The sequence below is a fragment of the Ornithorhynchus anatinus genome, chromosome 2 (genome assembly GCF_004115215.2).
Source record: "Ornithorhynchus anatinus isolate Pmale09 chromosome 2, mOrnAna1.pri.v4, whole genome shotgun sequence".
Taxonomy (NCBI): domain Eukaryota; kingdom Metazoa; phylum Chordata; class Mammalia; order Monotremata; family Ornithorhynchidae; genus Ornithorhynchus; species Ornithorhynchus anatinus.
Window position 1 is genome coordinate 75,127,798 of NC_041729.1, and position 18,742 is coordinate 75,146,539.

Below are 18,742 nucleotides of genomic sequence, written 5' to 3' on the forward strand. Positions count from 1 at the left end.
AGGGGATTAATTGGGGAATTATAGCAGTAAAGAAGAGAGAGAAGAAAAAAGGGGATGGAAAAAAGGGGGGGGGGGGGAAGAAGAGAAAGGTAAGAAGGCGTTTGAGACATCTCTTCCATTGCACTCTCCTATGTGCTGTATACTATAGGCATTCAATACACTAACCTTTCTCCTCTTCCTGCCCCTGCCTCTTCCTTCCTACCATGACCTCTTGACTCCCAAGCCTGTGCTTTTTCCACTAAGCCCCGCTGCTTCTCCAGTCCTCAATAAATGCCACTAATGGACTGATACACAAACATAAAAGTGTCACAACCTCTAAAAGGACTGTATTTTTGGTACACATGAAATACACCAAGTGTCACCATCTTGGAATTTAAAGGAGTTACACTTGAACCAGGACTGTGCTGGAGGAATTGGGAATCATCAGGACTTTTCCAGAACTTCCCTTGACCATGCTGAGGATCCCTCCTAGAGGAGGTGAAAAAAGATTAAAAGGATGCCCTTTTTATAGCATTTCTCAAGCGCTTTACTGTGTGACATGGACTGTACTAAACACTAGGACAGATACAAACTAATCAGGTTGGACACACTTCATGTCCCACATGGGGCTCACAGTATTAGATGTCACTACATGACAGTACCCCAAGTATACAAAATATGTGGTTCAACAACACCTACTTCTTTGTGGGTTGCCTTGGCTTTACCCCAGAAGTTTTCCTAACTTCAAATTAGCAACCCAGCAACAGAACCCGGCTCCTGGTTAATAGGTTTGCATTAAATGGACCCTGAACTTAGTCAATAGCTCATAATTGTTTAGAACTGCTAGTTAGTTTGGGAATATTAAATGCACAAGGCCAATCCTGGCCTCGCCACCTTGTCCGCTGTGTGACCTAGGCCAGTCGCTTAAGGTCTCTGAGCCTCAGTTACCTTAGTTAAAATGGGGGAAAAGACTGTGAGTCTTATATGGGACATGGACTACACCTGACCTGAGTAGCTTGCATCTATCTGCAGTGCTTAGTACTCTGCCTGCCACATAGTAAGCACTTAAAGACCATCCAAAACCCCCTAAAACACACACACACAAAACCAAAAGCAAAGAACCATGCCAACTTTCAATAAGCTCTGAATGCAAATTAATTCTCATCCTCGTCACAATACCCGTTGGAATGTAGTAATGTACAGACAGGGAATGTGTCTATTATTATATTGTACTCTCCCAAGCACTTAATACAGTATTCTACACACAGTAAGTGCTCAAGTGCCCTCTCTTTCACCAGGTCCTCCATTCCTCAAGAAAGGAAAAATCCCAAGCCAATAGGCATGCCCAAATCCAAGAAAACTTCCCACTTTCTACTCTCACTCCTTCCTCCTCTCCGATCAACTCCAACAGCATTCCCAACAGGATTCAAGGACTATGGCAAGTCCAGGAGAAATCCACTGCTTCAGAGAAAATTGCAACAGCAAAAAAAAATCCCTCCAGAAATCTTACTTTACATCCCACCAATGGCAGCAGTGTTTTGTAGACGGCGACCTGTTGGAAAAGGAAGGTCTCCGGTTCAATCTAGTCACGCTTTTCCTCCCAGGATGACCTTAGGGCCTGTAGAGGCCTAGATGTGGACCACTTCAGTTGGGCAGGTGCACCCTCATTTCAACAGAAGTTGGGATCTTGGAAAAGAAAAGTAGCCCCATCCAAAAGAGGTCATAGCAATTCCCTTGGAAAACAGGGAGTTGGGTTATAAGAAAGCTCTTTGGGAACAGAAGTCCCAAAGGGAAAAACAAAAAGTTTCTTCTCACCAACTTTAAAGCCCACAAATAAGACTGTAAGCTCATCCTCTAGAACGTATGCTTTTTTAAATGGTATTTGTTAAGCGCTTACTATGTGCCAGGCACTGTACTATGCATTGGGGTAGATAGAAGACAGATTGGACGCAGTTCTTATCCCATACAGGGCTTACATTCCTAATCCCCATTTCACAGATGAGGTAACTGAGGCCCAGAAAAGTTAAGTGACTGGCTCAAGGTCATAGAGCTGACAAATGGTAGAGTCAGGCTTAGAACCACTCCCGAGCCCGTGCTCTTTCCACTAAGACTCGCTGCTTCTCATTAGAATGTTTCTTCCAACTCTGTTTAGATTGTAGTCTCCCAAGCTTGTACTACAGTGCTCTGCACAAAGGATTCAATGAAGGTGGTTGATTGAGTTTGTACAGATTTGTAGAATTTCATTTGTAAAACATACTACAGCAAACTTCTCATATTCTGCCACCCAGAAATTTTAGGCTCCTGAACACCAACAGGGAACGTGTCTACAAACCCTGTTATACTGTGCTCTTCCAAGCTCTTAGTACAGTGCTCTGTACACAGTAAGCATTCAAAAAACTTGAGTTTGTCCAAATTCATAGAATTCCACCTGTAAAACGTATTACAGCAAACTTCCCATATTGTCGCTCGGAAAGTTTAGGTTCTTGAACACCAACTTACTATTTTTCTTCCTCCTACCTTTCCCACTTCCGCGATGGTGCAATAAATAGGATTAGGGAGGGGTACACTAGAAATAGCAGGAATCGTATTAACTGAGCACTTATGGAACAGAATACATTGGATTAAGGGCTTGGGAAGGAACAACAGAAACTCAAGAACAGTTCCTTTTTATCAACTAATGAATAATATTCAAAGTTTAGGTGAAGAGATCTAAGTATTCCCACTTCTGTTGGAATGAGCAAACTGCAAGATGCCTAGAACACTGGTACATGGAGGGTTCCAACTATCTTTGAACCCATTCAGAAAGTCCTTCTGACTCCAAAGCCCATGCTCTATCCACTTCTCATTCAATCAACCAATGGTATTCACTGAGCTTTTACTGTGAGCAGAGCATTATACTAAGAACTTGGGAGAATACAATTAAGAGTTAGTAGATGAGTTTCCAGCCCACGACGAGCTGCTCGAGATGGACTCCTCTAAACTCAACAACCTACATGAGCCTGATGGGTTATTCAATCTGCGATTCCTTCAGTCTCATGAAGAGCAAAGAATTCAGTCTGGCTAAGTCCAGACAGGGCACTGCTGTTGGTACAAAATAGAGGACGCAGCATTTTAAAAGCAACCAGGTCTCACTGGACGATGTGACCAGTTCTTTCGTTCCTGGGGAGAGGTGCCCGTTCAACTCAATGTGGAAGCAGGTTCCCAGGGCTAATCCTTGCACATCGAGAGAAATGCAGTCCACCAATGCAGCAATCTCCCCAGACGACTAGATCAGGCATGCTCGTGGCTCCGGAGAGTTTTGAAGCACGTTTCCAAACTAGCTAGCAGAGGCAGCAGCTCAGCCTGACCGGAGGTGAGATGATCTAGGGCAATACTTAAATGTGTTTTTCACAGGATCAGGCCTCACACAGACATGCAAAGGTTCAGCTGCAGTAATGGCTTACAAGCTGTGGCTGGTTCGCTGAACACCTGCCAATAACAACATTTGATATTTACGAGGGGATCTTTCAGACAAGGAAGGCAGCAGAGCCGCCTCCAACAGTTTCGTTTACCTACCGCACTCCTGTAGGAGGGGCAGGTGATAAAGAAGATGGGGTAACTGAGGCACAGAGGATGAGAACGTAGTCCCAAGATGTGCATTTCCTAAGGCTTCCTCATTTCTAAAAAGTGAATTAAACTTGGACATTTTTCCTATCTTCTGTTCTCCTGACCCTGCTTAAAAGTTTTCTTGAATCAACTGTTCATTTATAAGTATTCATTAAGTCTTTGAGGAGAATGAAGAGATGCAAGAGAAGCAGCTTGGCCTAGTGGATAGAGCACGGGCCTGGGATCTAAGTTTTAATCCTGGCTCTGCCACTGGTCTGTTGGGTGGCCTTGGTCGAGTCACTTAGATTCTCTGTGCCTCAGTAACCGCAACAACAATATTTATTGTTGCATTTGTACTTTTACTGTATTTGTATTACATTGTATTTCTGTATTGATTAGAATCCAAGTCCTCTGACTCCCAGGCCTGTGCTCTTTCCAGTAGGTCACACTGCTTCCCTTTTTGGAACACAAATGACTATATGCGCGTGTGCATATGTATGTGTTGGGAGCTCTTTCTGAGCAGGAGAGACTCTGCTCAGAATTCTCTTTGCTCCTCTCCTCCATTCAGCCTTGCCCAGAACAATGAATCTCTTCACTCTCCAGCTGAACAGCACCTGGTTCACCAGTAGGCAAGGCAACATTTTCAACTGCTTTCTCATATTCATTTGATCATATTTATTGAGCATTTACTTCGCGCAAAGCACTGTAATAAGCTCTTGGGAGAGTACAATATAACAATGTACATATTCCCAGCCCACGACAAGCTTATAACATTCCCTTTCTCCTTAGGGCCTCTCCCTATAACCTCCAGAAAATCTTCTCAAATGGCCCCCTTAGATGGATATTTCTTAGCAGGAATGAGGGGAAAGGGGTGAAGAGATGAGGCCACAGATAAGTAGAGAGGAAGAGAAAAAGAGAGAGAGAGAGAGTGCACATGACAGTACCCAGCTACGTCCCTTCCTTGCTTTTAATTCCTCCTTGCCATTCCAGCTTGAAATTAGATAAAGAGAAATTTTACAGCTTTTAAATTTACTTAAATTTAAATTTAAAGTAAAGAGCAAAAGAGCAGCATGGGAACTGGAGGCCGGTCAGGAAGAGTCAACGGCCAACGATGACCACGGCAACTCTGCCACTAAGGGAACGCACAGTCCGGTTCTAGACCAGAAGTCCCATTTCCAGCTGGTCAGCGCCCTGTCCAGGGACGGGGGACAGGATGGGCTGGCACATGGAGGTTGGCAAAGGGATGCCTGTCCACCCCACTGCCAACTTGGCACTTTGAAATGTGCAGGTGAACAGCCCTAGCCATCGGCTACGGATCGGGATCCTAATGATCTGCCCTTGATTACCTTCCCTGAGAGGGGGAGAGAGGTGACAGAGGTATGTGTGTATGGGGGTGGGGAGGCAGGGGAAGGGAGGCAATAGGGCTCCTGCCTAGGCTAATGAAAACCCAAACAAAAGAAGCCACTACAGACCATGTGGTCAGAGCCAGCCCTAGTTGGCTGGATCCAATGCTTGTCTGAAAGGTCATTTAAGTGTGTTGGCATAACGTTTCCCCCCAGGAATGAACATTATTCAGTCACCTTTGTCTGCCCGGGCTTAAAGATAGACTATAGTCCTTTGTTAGAGACTAAAAAGCAGCAGGGACTGGGAGCAGAGTAGCTCTGAAAAAGCTTAGGGTTTCCCAGAGATAGCTTATTTGAGCTTCTCTAGTATCAAGTGCTTCCATTTATATGTGACAATCATGCTAGCTAACAAATTTGGTTTAGAACAGATTAAACCACTGAGGAAAAATGTTGAAAAGGAATGATTTTTTGGTCTTTTAGTCTCACGGCCCTCCTGGAGGTAATCAGGGGGCAGAGAGTGGGGGAAAAAAAGATTTAGAAAGTAGAACAACAACTGTGTAATATTTGAGTAGCCACTTCAGTAAAATTAAAAAAAAAACTTATTTAGGAAAAAGAATCATTTCCTTAATTTCCATTTCTATTCAGCGAGGATAATACAAACATTCAAGGAATGAAGAGTTGCTCAGCATAAACCTTAGTTGTCCACCAGACAAAGATGATGCCATGAGACATAATGCCCCTTCTCCTATGCCCCCTGCCAAACCCTCAGAACACCACTTCCCCTCTTGAAAGATAACAATAATTGTGGTAAATGTTAAGTGCTTCCCGGCCCCTGCTCTATCCACTACGCCACTCTGCTACTGTTGGCTACAACTGTGTACATTTTGTATGCCCCATGTAAACTCGGAGACACACCCAACATACTGCCCTACACAATCACCTTGTCCCCTTCTACTACACCTCGCTACTCTCCTACTACAACCCAGGCCGTACTCTTCACTCATCTAATGCCAACCTTCTCATTGTACCTCCATCTCGTCTATCTTGCCACCAACCTCTCGCCCATGTCCTGCCTCTAGCCTGGAAACGCCCCACTTCTTCATATCCCCCAAACAATTACTCTCCCCTATTTTAAAGCTTTACTGAAGGCCCATCTCCTCCAAGAGGCCTTCCCTGACCAAGCCCTCCTGTCCTCTTCTCCCACTCCCTTCTCCATCCCCTTGACTTGCCCCCTTCATTCATGCCCCCTCCCACCCCACAGCATTTATGTATAGATCTTAAATTTTACTGATACATATATTAATGCCTGTCTCTCCCTCTAGATTGTAAGCTCGTGGGCAGGGAATGTGTCTGTTTGTTGTAGTCTCCTAAACCCTTATTACAGTGCTTTGCATACAGTAAGCATTCAATAAATAGGTTTAAATGACCAACATGCGCTGGATGTAAGAGAGGGGGGCTTTCCATTCCGCTGGACAGAAGTGGCTTGGGAGGACTCACCACAGGTTGGTAATGGGTGGAAGGAGGGGGGAGGGGGCTCTTGTAACGAGAGTCGGGAAGCACTGCATACTGATCCGAAAGCCTGCTGCTTCCTCAGAGAGACTTTATCAGCTCCACTGAGCCCTAAGCTTCTGTTTTCTCCTCTAGCCCCTCTACAATTCCATGTCAAGGGCAAGGGCTGATCAGTCTGTCTGCTAAGAATGATTAACTTCTCCATGCAGGGCCCGCTCACCGGCAACTCCTGTAGATCTGCCCAGGGTTCAGAGGGGAATTTCCACCCCATTTCAAGGGTCACAGTCATTGAATCATTTAAGATCCAGTGTCGGGGAGGTGGGGAGAGGTCTGAAACCATTATCTGCTCCCTTCCCCAACCGTGACAGGACTGCTTCCTAGAGAAGCAGCAAGGCGTAGTGGATAGAGCACAGGCCTGGGAGTCAAAGTGCTCTGCCACTTTTCTGCTGTGTGGCACTGAACAGGTCACTTCACTTCTCTGTGCCTGTTCCCTTGTCTGCAAAAAGGGAATTAAGAATGTGAGCCCCATGTGAGACAGAGACTGTGTCCAACCCAATCTGTGTGTATCCACCCCAGTGCTTAGTAGAGTGCCTGTCACATAGTAAACACTTAACTAACACCAAAATTATTATTATTAAAGCACGCCCCCAGCCTTTTTTGGTATCTGTTAAGTGCTTACTATGTGCCCAACGCTATACTGAGTGCTGGGGTAGATATAAGCTAATCAAGTTGGACACAGTCCCTGTCCCCACATGGGGCTCACAGGCTTAGTTCCCATATTACATGTGAGCTGAGGCACAGAGAAGATAAGTGACTAGCCCAAGGTCACACAACAGAAGTGGAAGAGCTGGGATTAGAATCCCAGTCCTCTGACTCCTAGGCCCATGCTGTTTCCACTAGTCCATGCTGTTTCTCACTCAGTTCTGTAGCTTTGTTGAGCAGCACTAACGCATGTGTGGGAAAAGAACATTGTGGCACCAATCAAGGGAAAAGTATGTCCTGTCCCACAATTCCTGGGAGTTTGAGGACAAGACTGGTTCTTCAATGCAGATGGGGCAGACGCTGGCTTTCGCAAGGTCCCAACACAACCAAAAATGATCACACTAGAATTTCGGGCTCAAAGGCCAAGGCTAGTAGACGTCACTCCACTGAAATTCTTCATGATTACAAAGAGAATTATTATTATTAATATGGTATTTGTTAAGCACTTACTATGTGCCAACCACTGTTCTAAGTGCTTGGGTAGAGAACATGTTTTAAGAGAGAAAAAACATTTCAGAGGAGAGTAAATGCTAGGAGAAGGGTACAACCCAGGGAGAAGTGCAAGGAGATGAAGTCCAACAGGTAACATGACGATTTCACTGGTTGGGAACACTGGAATTCTCCTGCAAGAAGCAAAATAATGCTGACCTGGTCAAAGAGCTGTTTTCCAGTAGTATTGGGCTGGATGGCAAATTCCAGTTCAGCATCCATGGTGGCAACGCGGACATTGATCTGAAAAAGAGACGGAAATGAAAGATGTCATTTAATGAAGTACGCTTGGTTGCCAGCATGACGAAAATAAGTCAGTCGATGGTATTTCAGTGTTTATTGTGCATAGCAAAGTACTAAGGACTTGGGAGACACGTTCTCTGCACACAACGAGCTTACAGTCTAAAATGGGTAGAGTCCCTGACATTCACATGCCTAATGACCCTGTGTCAGTTAAGGAAAAATATCTTCCAAATTGAAGTTCGCTCATTCCCAGTGATCAAATGCTGACACAAATCAGCCCATTCTCCAGTTTCAGCTAAGTTAAATTAAGGGGCTAGAATGGTTTGGGCTATCTAACCACTGCTCCTAGAATGTAGAATTCGGGTTCTTGTGAAATCTGACACTGAGCACACAAGTACATGTACACAAACTGTTCCTTCTGACAGTTGTTGGACACTGTTGGATTAAAATTCCCTGATTCACTAATCATTTGAAATGACTTGGGGGTCCCAAAAGCAGCTCCATAACACACTAGCTTGGGATCTAGGTCCTTTTGGAAAGCAGAGGGCTGGAACATCCTCTAAACTCCTTGTAGATTTTAAATCTATAAAACTGACACACACCCCTACTTAAATATTTGACATTTTCTTAAATATTTGGTATCTGTAGGCAGTTTACTAAAAAGAAATTTAAGCCAGATACTTTGAGATCCCTCCTGCCCCCCCTCAAAAAATTCCTTTTCCTCCCCTTAATTCCACAGTTCAAAACAGAATCTTGAAGTCTATTGGAGGGAAGGAGTAGGTCTTTGAATGGGCAAAGCATATTTATAGCTAATCCTCACTTCTCGCTGATTGTTTTTAGAAGATCAAGGCAAAAGTGATCTCTAAAAAGCACAAAAATAGCACACTCTCTCTCTCCCTCTGAATTCTTTTTCATCACCTGTGGTATGAGGAAGAGAAGCTATATTGTCTGTCACATGACACTTGCAAAGAACCTAACTGAAAAGTGAGCATCCTGTAACTGCATCGCCACATGTTTAGCCAGAACAACAAAAAACACAAGATTTTAATGTCCCTTCCGTGTCACAAATATTTTACCTGTGCTGCTGCTAAGTTTAGAGAGAACTGTCAGTTCTGCCATGATGTACTTTTTCGCTCTGCGTTTTGGCAAGACTGCTATTGGGGAATTAGGGAGCATCTGTTTGACAAGACAAGCCTGGTAGGATACCCCATGTTGCTCTGTTGAATGATGCCATTTGTGCATACGTGTATGGCACTGGACAGAGTGAGTACTACAAGTCAAGTTTCACTTAACGTGGGATTTTGGAAGGATATAACCCCTGTATCACGGAGTTGCATGTACATATCTATCATTTATTCATTCATATTAATGTCTGTCTCCCCCCTCTAGATTGTAAGCTCAGCCACTTGTCAGCTGTGTGAGCTCAGGCAAGTCACTTCACTTCTCTGTGCCTCAGTTACCTCATCTGTAAAATGGGGATGAAGACTGAGCCCCCCAAGTGGGACAATCTGTTACTTTGTATCTATCCCAGTGCTTAGAAGAGTGCTTGGCACATAGTAAGCGCTTAACCAATACCAACATTATTATTCTAGGCAGGGAATGTGTCTTCCAACTCTGTTGCATTCTCCCACATGCTTAGTACAGTGCTATGCACAAAGTAAGCACTCATAAATACCACTGATTAATCACCAGGGGTCTTGGTGACTAAAAGGTAACTTACCCCCTAATACAAACTCTGGTGAGACAGGGAAAAAGTCACAATTGAAAGTCAGTTGATCTTGTGAGTTATACCAAGTGCCCAGATCCCCACATGTGGCTTGGCCACTTCAGTGAAACCATCACGGCCAAAGATGCTTGTATAATTTTTCTATCAACTGTCAGAACCTTTGGGATTTCTTGAAGTTTGTCATACTCAATATTTTTCAAAGCCAAATCAAGAGAATATGAAATTACAGGCAATCCATCCATGGCATTTACTGAGCCCTTACCGTGTGCAGCACAATACATCAAGAGCTGGGGAGAGCACACTACATTAGCAATCCCCTCTAGACTGTAAATTTGTTATGGGCAGGGAATATGTCTGCTAATTCTGTTGCACTGTTCTTTTCCAAGTGTTCAGTACAGTGCTCTGCAAATAGTAAGTCCTCAAAAAATACCACTGATTGACTGATTAGTAAGTACGATTCCAGCCCTCAAGCAACACGCAACTTGGTGAAGCTTACAAACAGCATGATGACTTAGGCCCACTGTATTCCTAGTTAATGACCTAGCACCATGAATAAAATAAAAGAGGCACCAAATTTTCAGTATTGTAGACTTCAGTTTGTCCAGTACTTTTTAAATCATGATTTTCTCTCCATTTGCATGGACATTTTGACAAGTTTACAAAGCAACAATGCTGACCTAGGACATGGTGAGACCATTTGTCTACTTTAGTTTTTGCCGATTTGCCTGCGGGTTAAAAATCAATCCAGGTTTTCTGGGCAGAGGACTTTCAGGACTGAATCAACTTTCAACTGTCTTTGTGTTTAGGTTTCAGAAGAACTTCTTTTCAGGGAACAACGGCCAAAGTTCTTGAGTGTGAACAGATCAATCAATCAATCAGTAGTATTTATTGAGTGTTTACTATGTGCAGAGCACTGTTCTAAGTGCTTAGGAGAGTACAAGAGGTTTAGCAGACATTCCCTGACCATAATGACCTCACAGTCCAGAGGATAATAATAATAATACTTGCTGTATTTGTTAAGTGCTTACTATATGCCAAGCACTGTACTAGTGCTGGGGTAGACTCAAGATAATTGGTTTGGACACAGTCCCTGTCCCCGATAGGATGCACAGTCTTAATCCCCATTTTACAGATAAGGGAACTGAGGCCCAGAGAAGTGACTTCCCCAAGGTCACACAGCAGTCAAGTAGTGGAGTTGGGATCAGAACCCAGGTCCTTCTGACTTCCAGGCCCATGCTCTATCCTCTAGGCCATGCTGCTTCTCCCAAGAGAATAAACCCTTCAATCTGTCAGACTAATCCCATAATCGAAAGAGGCGGAGTGGCCCAGGTCAGGAGTACAGAGAGACATAAGGGCCTTATTTTAAATCTTTCTGGTGCAATGTCTCTTGCTTGAACCTAAAAGTATTAATAACAACAGGAATAATAATGATCATAATTGTGGTATTTGTTAAGCACTTGCTATATGCCAAGTCCTGTACTACGTGCTGGGATAGATACAAGATCACCAAATCTCACATGGGGCTCACAGTTGAAGTACGGGGGAGAACAGGTAGTATTGAATCCCCATTTCTTTTGCTGATGAGGCAACTGAGGCATAGAGAAGTTAAGTGACTTGCCTAAGGTCACACTGCAGACAGATGGAGGAGACGGGATTAGAATCCAGGCCCTCTGACTCCCAGGCCTGTGCTCTTTCTATTAGGCCACGCTGCTTCCCTGGTATTCATTGTGGTATTTCAGTCAGTCAGTTTATTCTATTTATTAAGTGCTTACTGTGTGCACATCGCTGTACAAAGTGCTTGGGAGAGTATAATGATTTACAGACACATTCTCTAACCACAAGTCTACAGTCTAGAGGTATGTCAGGTGGATCTTCTTGGTCTTTTCCTCTACCACATCCATGACAATATTCCCTATATAAATCCATTTTATGTAAATTCCAAAGAAGACAGAACTATTCCTGGACTTTTTGTTGAACCTAAGCACATCAGCAGTGGATAATATTAACTGCTTAAGCAGAAAAAAGTTGGGATAGTTAATGCTTGACACCACCTTATTCCATCCCATGGATTCTGGGGTACTTTCAAGTGAATTCTACCCCTAAACTAGCTGGTTCTTCAGATGCCAAGTTGGCACCGCTAATGCAAATCCTGCTAACCTTGGGGTATGCAAATGTAATGATAATGGTATCTGTTAAGCACTTAATACGTGCCAAGCACTGTACTAGACTCTGGGTTAGATACAAATAAACAGGTCAGAGAGAGTCCCTGTCCCATTTGGGACTTGCAGTCTAAATAGGAGGGAGTAGGATTTAATCCCCATTTTACAGAGAGGAAACTGAGGCCCAAAAGTGAAATGACTTGCCCAAGTTCACACAACAGGCAAGTGGCAGAGCTGGTATTAAAACCCAGGTTCTCGTTCTTGCCACTAGGCCAAGAAGGCTGTCAACGAAGGCTGCCTTGGGTTTCAGGGAATGAAACTAAATTCCAAGTGTCCAGGGGTTTGGACTATTTTGAGGTTCAGGCTGGTTATTTTATACCTCTGATGAGAACTTCCCACATTGTCCAGCCTGTGACTGACAAGATCTTTTCCCTGTTCTTTCACTCAGCTTAACTTGGTGTTTGAGTCTAAAATACAATATGTAAAACAAAGGAGAAGAGCTTTGGTTCCAGGAACCATTAACACAATTCTAGATATCTCAACTGGCTGAGGTCCCCTCCCTGGATTGAGAATAAATTTTGGAGAAAGAAAGCTTTCCTGGAAGGTATGAGGATTTTCAAAGTTTCCAGTCAATTGATGGTATTTATTGAGAGCTTAATGTGTTCAGCTCCAACAACATAAATTCTACCCCAAACTTCCTGGATTTAAGTAACAATGTCTAGTTTTGTTTTCCTGGGGTTTTTTTAAACCAACTTCAACTCTAGATTTATGTTATGCTTCTTTTAGGCATATCGAAGACCCTATTTGAGAATAAAATGAGGATATGTATTACTGTCTATAGCGTTTCTTTAGCTCTGACAGAAAATGAAAAGAATTAAAGGGAATGTACACCCTATTCCAAAGATGAAAAAGAATGAATACCCTGCTGATTTAAATAATTACTCTTATAAAATGATTTTGTCTCTTGGAAGAATGCCTGTAATGAAGATTCAATTGTAAATGCAATCTAAAAATCCTTGCTGTTACATCAAACAAGATGTCTGTAAACACTGCACTAGGCTGCTCAGATTTTAACAAAAGACTTGTCCAAATAGTACTATACCCCACAAATACAACTCCGCTTCGAGGCAATTTGGGGAACTATACAAACTATTCAAAATGACAGAAATTACTGAAAAGAGCAAGGAGTCAGATGACCTGTATTCTAATCCCAGCTCTGCCACTTGCCTGCTGGGAGACCTTAGGTAAAACACTTAGCTTCTTTGTGCCTCAGTTACTTCATCTTTATAATGGGGATCTAATCCCCGTTCTCCTTCCTACTTAGACTGTGAGCCCTGGGCAGGAAAGAGACTGTGCCCGAGCCCGAAATGATTACCTTGTAACAACCCCAGCTGTTACTACAGTGCTAGAAACACAGAAAGCACTAAAATAGCACAATTATTATTTTAAAAAGAGAGAATCCAAAATAACTGGTAACTGCTTTGAAATTCAAGTTATAAAACCCAGGACAATCATTTTCCCACCCTGTTAACCCTCCCTTCTATATCACCTATGTACTTGGGTCTATATGTATCCTCTTAATATTTTGACACCCCACCACCCTAGTAATAATAATAATAATAATAATGTTGGTATTTGTTAAGCACTTACTATGTGCAGAGCACTGTTCTAAGCGCTGGGGTAGACATAGGGGAATCAGGTTGTCCCACTTGGGGCTCACAGTCTTAATCCCCATTTTACAGATGAGGTAACTGAGGCCCAGAGAAGTTACGTGACTTGCCCACAGCCACATAGCTGACAAGTAGTATTTATTTCCATATCCTTATTCTCTCCCTGCTCTGCAATTTAGTTTAATTTCTGCCTTCCCCGCTAGATTGAAAATCAGAGAGGTCTAGCATAAAAGCACGGGCCTGTTAGAGGACATGGATTCTAATCCCAGCTCTGCTGTGGAAACTTGGGGAAGTTATTTTGCTTCTCTATGCCTCAACTTCCTCATCTGTAAAGCGGCGGGTAACGCTGTGAGCCCTATGTTAGACAGGGACTATGTCCAACCTGATTAGCTTGTATCTGCCCCAGCACTTAGTACAGTGCCTGGAACATAATAAGTGCTCAATAAATACCATTTAAAAAACGGCTCTTTGAGGTCAGGGATCGTTTCTATCAACTATGTTGTACTGTAGTCTCCCAAGAGCTTAGGAGAGTGTTCTGCACACAATTAGTGCTCAATAAATACCACTGATTGTTTGATCATATGATCAAAATATACAGTGTTTACCACTGGTGGATGGCAAACAGTCTTTATCCCCATTTTACAGATGAGGTGACTGAGACACAAAAGAAGAGAATTAACTTGCCCAAAGCCAAACAGCAGTCAAGGTGCAGAGAGAGAATCAGAACCCAGGTCCTTTTGACTTCCAGGGCCATACTCTATCCATTAGGCCATGCTCCCTCTCATATTCCTTTTCCTACTAAATCCCATCAAACATAGTGCCTGAAAGTTTTCTTCATCTGATAGGATGAGGCGTTCTACATAAAATATCACTCTGCATTTTCTAGCATGTATTTTTTCCAAAGCACTTTTGCATCAATGATCTCACTTTCCCTTCCCACGATGTGCGGATAAGAGGGGCAGATGAGGAAACAGGGACTGAGATTCATTGATCTGTCTGATATCGCAGACAGGCTAGAGGCAGAGCTGGGCTTAGAACCCCGGCCTCCTGACTCCCAGATCCACTCTCTTTCTTCAGGCCCATGCTTTACGCCACAGATAATCAGAACAAATCACGACTACTTAACAAGGTTAAGAACCAGGTCAACCAGAATGAAACATTTAAAGAATACTGAAAATTCAAACTAGAAAATTGGTGAGGATTGTTAGAGTAGTGTTTTACCTTCCCAGCCTAACAAAGGCTTAACACACAGATAGCGAACCTATCCCCCTGTGCCTTGTTTGCAGCTTTCAATCGATCAGTCAGTTGTGTTTATGAGCACTTACTGTGTGGAGAGCACTGTTCTAAGCACTTGGAAGAGGACAATATAACAGAGTTGGTAGACACATTCCTGTCCACACAAGCTCACAGTCCAGAGGACGAGTTTTCCTCTTATTATTATCATTGCATTTGTTATGCGCTTACTATGTGACAAACACTGTACTAAGCATTCTGCTCTCGCCTCCTCCCCTGCTCAGAAACCCTCCTGGCTTTCCTATCTGACAGACCACAGCTTTCTGCATCTCCAAAGCCCTTCTGAAATCACTTTTCCTTCAGAAAGTTTTCTCTGATTATTTTCCAATCTCTCCCTCTTAATAATAATGTTGGCATTTGTTAAGTGTTTACTATGTGCACAGCACTGTTCTAAGCGCTGGGGTAGATACAGGGTAAGCAGGTTGTCCCACGTGAGGCTCACAGTCTTAATCCCCATTATACAGATGAGGTAACTGAGGCCCAGAGAAGTGAAGTGACTTCACTGACGAGTGGCGGAGCTGGGATTCCAACTCATGACCTCTGACTCCCAAGCCCAGGTTCTTTCCACTGAGCCACGGTACTTCCACACTGGCCCTTCCACGCCACTAAACACAAACTTTTCACAAGCCTTTTCCCCATGAAATGCGAAGTGTGAGAGTACCCAATAAATGGGACTGATTGATTGACAGTGGAGGTGGAGAGGATGTCAACAGCCAGAACTCAGTAGGGGTGGAGATGACCACTGAGCCAGTCGGGAACAGGTAAATGAGGGAGGGGATTTGCTCTTGATGGGGTGGGGCTTCACAGACCTCAGCAGAACATAGATTCAGGAAGAGAAGTGTGGCCTAGTGGAAAAGACACGGGCCAGGGAGTCAGGAGACCTGGATTCTAATCCCCACTCTGCCAACTGCTTGCTGGGTGACCTTGGGTAAGTCACTTAACTTCTCTGTATTCCTTCCTACTTAGACTGTGAGCCCCATGGGGGATTGGGACTGTGTTCAACCTAATTCACTGTATCGACCCCAGTGCTTGCAACAGTGTCTGACACACGGTAAATGCTTAACAAGAACCATAACAAAAAGAGGAGGATGTGGGGGAAGAGAATGGTGAATGGGGACACAAAGAACTGGGGGAGGTGCTGGGAGGATGTTTTATGGGGAGGGTATGTAGGAAAGGGGTGGTGGAAAAGAATAACTGGGAGGGGATGGGAAGGAAGACACAGGGAAGGGGAGAGATAATAATAATAATAATAATAATGGTATTTCTTAAGCACTTGCTTTGTGCCAGGCACTGTACTAAGCTCTGTGGTAGATAAAAGCCAAATGGATTGGACGCAGTCCTTAACCCATGTGGGGCTCACAGTCTCAATCCCCATTTTACAGATGAGGGAAATGAGGCCCAGAGAATAATAATAATGATGGCATTTGTTAAGTGCTTACGATGTGCAAAGCACTGCTCTAAGCGCTGGGGAGGATATAAGGTGATCAGGTTGTCTCACGTGGTGCTCACAATCTTCATCCCCACTTTAGAGATGAGGTAACTGAGGCACAGAGAAGTGAAATGACTTGCCCAAAGTCACACAGCTGACAAGCGGCGGAGCTGGGATTTGAACCCATGACCTTTGGCTCCCCATCCCGTGCTCTTACCACTGAACCATGCTGCTTCTCTAAGAAGTGAAGTGAGAGACGCTGCTCTCGAAATTCTAAAAGTTGAGAGAGCCACTCCTGCCTTCCCTGTTTCATTGGAGGATGGTGAGGGTGGGGCATGCAGCTAAGGAGGGACTCAGCCCTAATCAATCCAATACTGCTATTTATTGAGTGCTTCCTGTGTGCAGAGTACTGTACTAAGCACTTGGGAGAGTTGGCAGGCACGTTCTTTGCCCATTATAAGCTGACAGTTTAGCCCCATGGGCTGGCTCCTTGGAGATCAACTGCGTGGTGGTATTTCGGTGCCGTGTCTGCGGCCTGTACATCCCGTTCTTTTCTAGGCAAGCTCATCATGGACAGGGAACGTGCCTGCTAATTCTGTTGTAAAAATAACAATAATGATGGCATTGGTAAGTGCTCCTATGTGCCAGGCACTATTCTAAGCGCTGGAGTAGATTCAAATTAATCAGGATGGACACAGTCCTTGTGCCACATGGGGCTCACACTCTTATCCCCATTTTACAGATGAGCTAACTGTGGCCCAGAGAAATGAAGTGATTTGCCCAAGGTCACACAGCAGATGTGTGGCAGAGCCAGAATTAGAACCCAGGTCCTTCTGACTCCCAGGCCGGTGCTCTTTCCACAAAAGCTACCCTGCTTCCATCCTGTGCTTCCAAAGCACATAGTACAATGAACTGCACGCAGTAAGTGCTCAATAAATATCAATGATTGGTAGGTGGGGGCTGGAGGGTTGCAGCTTTGTTCTTTCTGGTGACCCTAAGGGGAAAGCATGTCTCTACTGTCCAGGTCATGGGGACTTGGGGGGACAAGGGGAAAGGGAATAAAACCACCCAAGGTTTATTCTGATTCCCCTATTCCATGGGAGGGAGGATCAGCTGTGGCCTCCTCTGCCTCCCCCCTGCCCAAAAAAGATTGTCAATTTTTTGAGTGCAAGCATCACGTAACTATTTTTACTGAATTTTCCCAAGTGCTCAGTATGGTGCTCTGTACCCAGTAATCAATCGTCTACATTTTTGAACACAGACCCCTTTACAAGCACTTACAGTAGGCACTAATGAATGCTTTTGATTGATCGTTCTGTCTGGGGAATGTGCCAAATCTGTTGTACTGTACTCTCCCAAGCACTTAGTACAGTGCTCTGCATATAATGAGCACTCGAGAAATATCACTGACGATGATGACGTTAGCCTCCTTTGCAAACACCTTTCTACTACCACCTAAATCTGAATCCTCTAGACTGTCACTGGCTAATCTCTTCTGACCTCTTACTTTCAGCAGATGCAGAAAAATCCATTTTCTAACCCTTCTTCTTCTTCTTCATAGGAAAGAGGCTTTTCTGGCTCCAACTAATCCATCATTTTATACCCTGGGCTGAAAGTTCAGTATTTTTTTTTTAACCAAATGTTTGTGTTGATAAAATTCCTTCTTCAGCAGTGAATTTTATAAATGGGGTACAGCTGCACTTTTGTTAGTAGTGTTTCTCATCATCTTTGAATATGAAAGGCAGCCACGGAGAGTGTTTTTTTAAATATCAGAAAGTAATATTTAACTTCTCCTCCCATTTAGTTCAATTCTTCTGGGGATAGATTATTTCATCTATAACAATTTTGGGTTTGGTTTTAAAATTCTCAAGTCATGGGAGCTCATTTTCTATAGAAATTTACGGTTAAATTATAATTAAAGACCACAGGAGAGGCAAACGTGGAATTGAACCTGTGCTTTACACAGCCTCTATCCTTTTAAATCTTTGGGGTTAAAGTTATCAGATTTAATCCTAGCAACCAGAGCTCTGTACAATGAACCCAGTTGGAGGACACATTCCAATGCCAAATAGCCCTCGAGTCCCCAAGAATTAGGAAAGCTGTGGAAAGGAAGGAGGTGCTTTCTGAGTAAATCTGGCTAAATTTTAGGCAGCGATTACACAATTTCCCCCAAGTTCTCACCCTGTGATTTACCCAGAAGGCCAGTTGGAGTAGGATTATCTAGCGACCAACTAGACTACACTGCCTGACCTTTCATAGTCATAAGAGATGTCGGAGAGTGCTTTCAACACTGACACTCTTCAGCAACTTTTAACACTTCTCTAAAAAATGATGACACATTGGAAACGCTTCTGGTGGCAGGGAGAGAAACACAAAGTCACAACATTTAGATACTACTGCTTGTTTGAAGGCCTCTCTTTCTAGTATGGCAATGATCTTATCCTCTCGTAGGTCCCAGAACTCTTGTGTACATCTGTCATTTTGGTCCATACCCAGAAAAAAATGGGAGGGGGGCATATACTCCAGTTCCCTTTTTTTCATATGAGGAAAAGAAA

The 18,742-nt window shown here is 43.7% G+C and overlaps 1 protein-coding gene across 3 annotated transcripts in view; it reads right to left on the minus strand.

Moving 5' to 3' along the window:
- EZR (ezrin) overlaps window positions 1–18,742 on the minus strand; it is an 82,641-nt gene that overhangs the window by 38,398 nt on the left and 25,501 nt on the right. For all 3 annotated transcript variants that reach the window (XM_029052319.2, XM_029052318.2, XM_029052317.2), the window contains exon 3: window positions 7,827–7,910. In XM_029052319.2, coding sequence (XP_028908152.1) covers window positions 7,827–7,910 — 84 coding nt within the window. The remainder of the gene's footprint in view (window positions 1–7,826; window positions 7,911–18,742) is intronic.